This window comes from Aedes aegypti, chromosome 3, assembly GCF_002204515.2.
Source record: "Aedes aegypti strain LVP_AGWG chromosome 3, AaegL5.0 Primary Assembly, whole genome shotgun sequence".
NCBI classification, from domain to species: domain Eukaryota; kingdom Metazoa; phylum Arthropoda; class Insecta; order Diptera; family Culicidae; genus Aedes; species Aedes aegypti.
In genome coordinates, this window is record NC_035109.1 from 12,656,535 (window position 1) to 12,665,328 (window position 8,794).

At 42.4% G+C, this 8,794-nt stretch overlaps 1 protein-coding gene across 1 annotated transcript; it reads right to left on the reverse strand.

Moving 5' to 3' along the window:
* Positions 1-1,351: 1,351 nt before the first annotated feature.
* LOC110677861 lies at positions 1,352-5,328 on the reverse strand. Its single transcript, XM_021849592.1, has 2 exons — positions 5,194-5,328; positions 1,352-5,130 (listed from the first exon to the last, which is right to left on the reverse strand). Exons 1-2 carry the CDS (start codon positions 5,198-5,200, stop codon positions 1,436-1,438), a joined length of 3,702 nt encoding a protein of 1,233 aa, XP_021705284.1. The 5' UTR covers positions 5,201-5,328; the 3' UTR covers positions 1,352-1,435.
* Between the last annotated feature and the right edge of the window lie 3,466 nt (positions 5,329-8,794).

An 8,794-nucleotide genomic window follows, 5' to 3' on the forward strand; every position in this document is an offset into this window, starting at 1 on the left:
AACAAAATTCCAAAGCAAATCCCGAAGCAAATTCCAATGAAAAAAGGAAGTTAAAAGGAAATTTCTTAGAAAATTTCTAAGGAATTTTCTATGGAATATCCAAAGCAAATATTTTCAAGAAAACTCTGTAGAAATTCCAAAGAAAATTGTAAAGGAAACTTCTAAGAATATTCCGAATTAAATTTCAAAGGTCCAAAAGAAATTCCTAATGAAATATGTTAACAGTGTCCTACGATGATGTCGCATATCAAATGGAACTAGAGGTGCATGAATTCAGAGGAATTTAAAGCCTCTCTAAACAAAAATGAAGACAATGGCCTACGATTATAAAAGAGATGTTAAAATACTATTGTGCTAAAAAAAGGATCAAATTCAAAATTTCTTGATTTTTTTTTTAATTTTCGGCAAACACGAATGGAAAATAAGTGAGCCACCCTAATAAAATATCACGAATCTAATGAAGGAAATGCCCTACGATGATGAAAGAGGTGATAAAATACTATTGTTTTTAATATCCCATTCAAATTATGATTTTTCGACAGAAAGGCCCACCCTAATGGAAAATAAGTGAACCACCCTAATAAAACACCATGGCTTACGATAATGTGAGAGATGTTCCAATACTATTGTCTTCAATATTCAATTAAAATTGTATTTTTTATTTTATTTTTTTTTTTACAAAAAGGACCACCCTAATGGAAAGTAAATGAACCACCCTAATGAAATATCACATATAATATGCTTTCAGTGGCCAACAATGATATAGGATATGTTTCAATACTATTGCCTTGAATTTCTCAGCAATTGAATTCAAATCGTTCATTTCAAATTCAATTCACTCCCCCAACTCAAAAATTTACTAAGTCCCAAAAGGTCGATTTTATCAAAAAAAAAAAAAAATTCAAATAACACCAGATCTCGACGTTTCATGCATTTCTAAGACATCTGGCATCAAAAAAAAATTTCGATTTCGGAAATTTCATGTACACCACCCCCCCCCCTTTGGAGATTTTTCATGGGTCAAAAAAGCCAAACTTTGACCGCTTTGGGGGTCCACTTAATGAAGTCCGATTGAGCTCAAATTTTGCATGGGGACTTTTTTCGAGGAGACAAAACTTTTGAGCACTACCATTTTTTAAAATTCGATGACAAAATTTTTCCCATACATTCCATTGGCACCCTATTATGTATGTATTGACCATGCTTTAAACTAATAATTTAGATTAAATTTAGTGTGCTTAAATGTAAAGGTGAGTCAAAATAACTTGGTATTAAGTTCTTAATTTGAATATTTTGATCCATTTAGATATAATGGGTAAAATGTGCCCAAGGGTTCAAGAAAAGAGTGCGATTTTACATATAACATAAAATATCTATTGATTTATTAGCCATCTAAATTATTCAGCACTTTATTCAAATTGTGCATCCATCATTATCACTTGGCAAAGATATCGATCCAACACTCCACTTTTTCTTCCAGTTCGCACCGCTGCAACGATTCATCGAAATACTCTCCCGGTGGGCAGAATGATGGTTCAGCAATACCTCCGATGCATGTGTAGTACGCTGCACAGTTGTACGGATTCCTCAACAGCGTATTATCATCCTTTCCGTAGCACATTCCGGGAGTGGGCACTGTGGTTACAACGTCGGCACACTCCGCATCCGCCTCCGGAACGCAAGTCAGCAATGTCTTATCGAATGCCATTCCTTCACCGCATGGCGAAGCATAGGGCCTTCCCTGGACACAGATGTAGAACCACGTGCAGTCCTCTGGGTTCGGTACCTTAGTTCCCGATGTAACACCGTCGCAGATACCTTCGATCGGCGAAGGAGTCGGCCGTAGTCCATGGGGGCATTCAACCTGATCAGGAGCTACGCAACTCTGGTGATCTGCATCGAACCACAAACCGAAGGGGCAAATCTGGCGGAAGCCGACCTGATCGATGCACACGTAGAACTGATTGCAGAACAGTGGATGCAGAACCTGACGTCCGTTGGTGACGCCAGTACAAATGCCTTCGGTTGGTGGGACTTCCGGTATACGATCGCTGACTTCACATGTCACCTCATTTCGTGGCAAGCATTGTTGTCGTTCTTCATCAAACCAGAGCTCGCCACTGCAAATCATCGGATATGCGAAGCCATCCTTGCATTGGAAGAATCGGTAACAGTAGTCGTCGTTTCTGAACAGAGATAGATCTTCAGCGCCGTAGCAACGGCTCTCCGGGGTTGGAGCTGGAGTAGATGCTCCTAGTGGACAGTACACGTTCTCTGATAGATCACAAATTTGCCGCGGCTCATCAAACCACAATCCGTCGGGGCAGATTTGACCGTAACCAACTTCGTCGACACATAAGTAGTACTGATTACAGTAGTTCCAGTTTCGCTCGAAGCGTCCATCCCGCACGCCTTGGCAGATACCAGGTGTTGGAATGATCGGTCCTGGATTACCGGGTCGTAGTTCGCACTGGACGTTGGCAGATAGGTCGCACACTTGACGCTCGAGATCGAACCAACGTCCCGGACGGCAGATCATCGGGTATGCCACTTCATCGATACACTGGTAGTATCGGTAACAGTAGAAATCGTTCCGCAGCAGACGGTTGTCCTCTTCGCCATGACAGCGTTCATATGGCGAAGGGGTAGTAACCTGAGGAGCCAGCGGGCAGTACGTATCCGAAGGTGGCTGACATACCTGGTGGAATTCATCGAACCACATGCCATCGGGGCACACCAAAGAGTAGCCAACTCCGTCGACGCAAACGTAGAACTGATTACAGGCCCGGGGATTCTGCACCTGACGGCCATTTGGAACATTGAGACAGATACCTGGAGTTGGAGGCACCACTGGTGGATTGGGGTTTACCAAACAGGTGACCTCATCTGGGTCCATGCAGGATTGATTTTCCAAATCGAACCACAAATTACCGCGGCAGATCATTGGATACGGAGCTCCATCGATACATTGGAAGAAGCGATAGCAGTAGTTGGGATTTGATACGTAGGAATAGTTCGGGACACGATCGCACAGAGCCCAAGGATGTGGCGCAACGGTTGTGGTAGTAGGAGGTCCAAGTTCACATGATGCTTCGCCTGGTGGCAAACAAGTCTGTTGATCTTCGTTAAACCACAGTCCAGGTCCGCAAATTTGTGGGAACCCGATCTCGTCAACGCACACGTAGAACTGATTGCATGCCCTTGGATTAGGTACTTGGATAGCGTTAGACACTCCATTGCAAATACCTGCAGTTGGTGGTGGACGTGGAGGTTCTTCTTCCACAATACACTCCACTTCGGAAGGATCTCTACAGCGTTGCTGACGTGCGTCGAACCACTGTTCATTTGGGCAAATCATCGGGAATGGAGATCCACTAACGCACTTGAAGTATCGATAGCAGTAATTCGGATCCCGTACGTAAGCCATATCTGGAATTCCTGTACACATTGCGTACGGACTCTCGGTAACTGGAGGGCGCTGTGGAGCAAGATCGCAAGAAACGGTTCCACCTATCGAACAGGTCTGTTCTTCCTCATTGAACCACAATCCAGGCGGGCAAATCAATGGCCAACCAATTTCCCGAACGCACAGGAAAAATTCATTGCAGAACGTGTGATGAGGCGACAGATGACCATCGGCTACGTCGTCGCAGATTCCATCAATTCCAGGAGGTCGTACAATTGGCGGCGGAGTTGCGTCACACTCAACATATTCCGACCGATCACACCTCTGCCTTGCTTCATCAAACCACATTCCATCGTGGCAAACCAACGGGTAAGGAGTTCCATCAATACACTGGAAGTACCGATAGCAATAATGTTCGTTCTTGACAAAGCGATAATCGAACACCCCATCACAAACGGCGAATGGATCAGGAGCTGGCGTTGTTGGTCCATGAGGACAGTCCACGTACAGAGGATTGTTGCAAGATTGACTTTGCTCGTCGAACCATTGGCCTAGAGGGCAAGTGGTTGGCAATCCTATACGATTAACGCAGAGGTAATACTGATTACAGTGTAGCGGGTGTAGAACCATTTCTCCATCAGCGGCATCATTACAGATACCGGGAGTTGGAGATACTGGCGGTGGAGGATGATCTATTTCGCATTCAATAGTGTCTTGATCAACGCAACGTTGCATTTCTTCCGAGAACCACTGGTCACGTGGACAGATCAGCGGGAATGGAACGCCATTGCGGCACTGGTAGTATCGGTAGCAGTAGTCTTCGTTACGAACAAATCTAAGATTTGCAACGTCATCGCATCGGCTGAAGGGAGTAGTCGTTGTCTCCGGAGGAATCGGTGGTCCTAGAGGGCAATCCACGGTTCCGGCAGGAGCACAAGTCTGACCTTCTTCGTCGAACCACATGTTCAGTGGACAAATCTTGGACCAACCGATTTGGTTAACGCAGATGTAATACTTGTTGCAGGCTGTAGGGTTCGGTGTTAGGCGATTATTTGCGGTATTGTCACAGATGTTTGGTGTTGGTGGAACCGTGGGCTGTCCAGGTTCAAGGACGCATTCAACATTTGCAGGATTATCGCAAACATCTCTAGTGGCATCGAACCACGTGTTATCTGGACAAACCATTGGGTAAGGGAAACCGTTGACGCACTGATAGTATCGGTAACAGTAATGTTCATTGGGAACAAGAGCGAAATCTTCCTCAAATCGGCATCTCGCGGCACCTACGGGACCATGTGGGCAGCTAACGTCCAATGGGTCAGCACACATCTGGCGTTCCGTGTCGAACCACATACCAGCTGGACAAACTACTGGCACTCCGATTTGACCGAAGCAGATGTAATAAGTATTGCAGAAGAAGGGATGCAGAACAAGTTCGCCATCGGTGGTATCATCGCAAATACCTGGAACTGGAGCAGGCGTCGGTATTTCCCCATCAATTTCACATGTTACGGACGATGGATCCCGGCAACTTTGCGCTTCTTCATCAAACCATAGTTCCCCAGTGCAACGCATCGGATACGGAGATCCATCGACGCACATAAAGTAACGATAGCAGTAGTGTGCATTTCGCACGAACGAAAAATTCGGCCGATCTTCACATAGATCCGATTGAGCATTGACGGCTCCAACCACCAACAAAAGGGCAACGATTGCCCAAAGTTCTGAAAAAGAGAATACTTGATAAATTTACATGCTTGAAATCTTGACCTAAAATTCCAACTTACCTCTCATCGCTCCGGCTACTTCCTATTCGGCTTACCACGGAAACACTGACCGCTATCTTTCGGACAGTGGCCTTAAATAGTCCCAAACATGAAATCCCTTATCGAATATTGCAATTTGTCCATCCGGATGACATAAACCAATCTAGTGAGGCCCGAAAGAAAGATAAGACCTTATACATGACCACCCTTCTGGTCATAAACCTGTGAATTCGCGTGAGGTGCATCGGCGCATGATGATTGTTACCAGCGGGATAAAGATAATGCAAATGCGTTTTATAGGATGCCCCGAAATCAGTCAAGGATTGGGATAGAGGTCAAAGTCTCCCCCAAAATGATACAAACGATGTCCACCAGTGCACAAGGTAGACAATATTAGATCACCTTTGGAGGTATGGCCATCCGATAGTAAGATTTGGATTTTTACGGTCCACTTGAGCGAACTGCTATCTTTATGACAGGCCGGGCGATAATGCGGTCAATGTGGATAAGGGATGCAACACCGGATGATTTGTTGTTACCTGGACAGAGGGAACCAGACAGATAACGGAGGAAACGATTTGCTGGAGTCACTCGGGCTGCTTTTTCATGCTTAAACATTAGGGGAACTACATAAATTGAGAAAACCACTAATTGAACTTTAACACTTCACTTTAATTTTGCAAAAGAAAAAAAATAAAAATTAATATATTTAAACTTTTATATGTTGCTTATCTTGACAGATAGGCCTATTTCGTCTGCGACTTATCGATTCGACACTGAAGAAGTCTGTGAGTCGCAATTGAAATAGGCATATCTGTCAAGATATAAGAGTTTAAAGGTAGGGGAACTTACGTATTGTCGGCAGCCTAAGCAGTTGAACTTTAAGGAAGGCAATTATACACAACAACAAAGCACGAAAATTAACAGGAGACACCTGAACTACACTTGAGCACACTTAATTCATTAATTATTATGCACACAACACTATTTTGTTCTCTAAATCGTCTATTTTTCCTCACCAAAGTCACGAGGCACTTGTTCTTTTATCGGCAATGCAATTACTATTGTCGGCAACAAAATTGTTCTCTTCGGCAATCCAAAAAAGTACAAAAACTAGGTTATGTATTGGTAACTATATGGGTATTTTCGTATTTGTTGACAATGCCTGAAATTGAACGTCACTCATTATGTTCTACTCGTTGAAAGGGCCAATGCAGAAAAATACAGACTACACTGAGAACAGCATTGCAGTTATAAATAGAATAGCTAAGGCGCCGTCCACAAATTACGTAACGCTCTAGGGGGAGGGGGAGTAGGCTCAAACGTTGCGGCTCAAACACAAAATTTACTTTTTCATACAAGGACTGTTGCGGAGGGGGGAATGGTTAAACACGGTTCTCTTGATTTGTTCTTATTGCGTATCAATTATACATGCGGCGATCTGGACTATAGAAATTCATACATTTTGCCTTGAGAAAGATGGAACGATTGCAGTACGAAAGCTTTATTTATCGTTTTAGCATCACCCCACATCAAAGCGTCGATTGACGGAATCTATGACAAAAGGTCGAAAGACAAAAGGTCGAAAGACAAAAGGTTAAAAGGACAAAAGGTCGAAAGGACAAAAGGTCGAAGAACAAAAAAGGGGAGACAAAGGCTCGAAAATCTTTTTTCAAAGAAGGAAAAATTTCCCCCCAAGCAAATCATTTTCGTCCGTTTGTCCTTTCGACCATTTGTCCTTCGACCTTTTGTCCATAAACCCGATAGACGAGGGGAGTGCGCACGAGCCTATCGATCACAAGGTTCTTGGTTCGATTCCAGGTAACAGGCTTCAAATTTATCCCTCTCATTTACCATTATCACGTCTATTTTTTGATACTATCAAATGATACTATCACTATGGGTAGTGATAAGGATACTATCACTTCTTGAAAAATGATGAATAGAAGATAGACTATATTATCTCTATCAATTGATAGACGGATGGAGTTACTATCAGAATGTTTATCACTATAGCTAACCCTATCTATTCTATCATTGATACAAATACTGAAACCAAAATCTTGCGCATAATGGGAAAAGGCCAATAAAAATAAATCGAAGTATGTTCTCATGGATATTTTAGGAACGGGCACGACGAGAGAATGACGGCAATCGTTGTCCGACGCCATTTAGAAATCCAAGATGGCGGCCTCCGGTTTGGTAAAATCCTTGAAAATATCCTGAATTTTTGCAATGAGAATACATTATTGTTTTAGCCGTCAATCAAATCATCAAGTCAAGTCGTCAATCATCAAGTTTAGCCGTCAATCAAATCATCAAGTCATCAAGTCAAATTGCGAAATTTGTTCAAAAATAAATGAGGACTTACGCATTTTTGACCAAATCTCACCCCCAATGACGGTACTTGCAAATTTGTTTTCAATGTTCCACGATTTTTTTCTGGTTTATTAATATTGTTCGATCCATTCGGATCAACTTTGCCAGTAAAATTGATTTGCGTTCCTATTATTCTCAGTGTAGCATAGCATAGCATAGACTGACTGTACATGTCAATGGTTGCTACTCCGTGATTGATCGGAACTGGTAAGAATTGCACTGGGATCCAAATGAACAAGGGATGGGAGTTTCCGCTTACTCTCGAAGTGCAATTTTAGCAGATCTAATATTATTGATCAATAACGGCGCCGGCCAAGTCCTTACAGTCAGTTGGGATGGGGAAGGAATGTTAGGGTGTAATGATTGTTGCTTCTAGAGACCGAGAATACCTCTGCATCTCCACAATCACCACGGGAAGGGTGTTTATTAGTGGGGGAGGAAAAGATCTGGGAGTCACCTTTGGTCGGTGATGTGATCCATGGACAAGGGGGAAATATACGACTTACATTTAAAACTAGTTTTGTATTTTTGTCTCGAGAAGTTTTTAGTAGTAGATTCAAAAAAAAAAAACGTCAACATCTATAATATCGAACAATTCAAAAGAAGTTTTTATTAATAGCGAAAACTGAGAATTACATTATATATTTTAAATCATATGAAACAGCAATAATGCCGACACTTGTAGTGACGAACCATACATAGTTTGTTTGAAAATTACATATGAGTATTACTGTGCATTTTTGTCTCGAGATGGTAGAATTTTTAAAAAATACGTCAACATTCACAATGTCGAACATTTCAAAAGATATTTTTAATAATGTAAAAAAGAGAAAAATATATGTATATTGAAATTGTGTAAAACAAGCATAATGCCGACACTTATAGTGACGAACCAAACAAAGTTTGTTTTAATATTACACCAAAGTTACACTTTCAAGAAAAAATGTGTTATCATAAGCATGAAATGAACTCACCAGTTGGTAATCCATCCTCGACTGAACACAAATATCTCTTCGCAACACAGTGCGAACAGAAAAACTTCTTGGCGTCCCGAAAACAAACCGTTTTCACGAAGCACTATCCAGCAAGACGCGCGAAAACAGGGAAAAAAGAAGTTCTCCGACGACGAAAACACGCGCGAAACCGAGAACAAAACCTATCCGTCGACGCAACAACGATCCATCCTGCTTGGGCTTCACGGAGCACTACCCAGCAAGACGATTGAAAACAGGGGAAACAATTT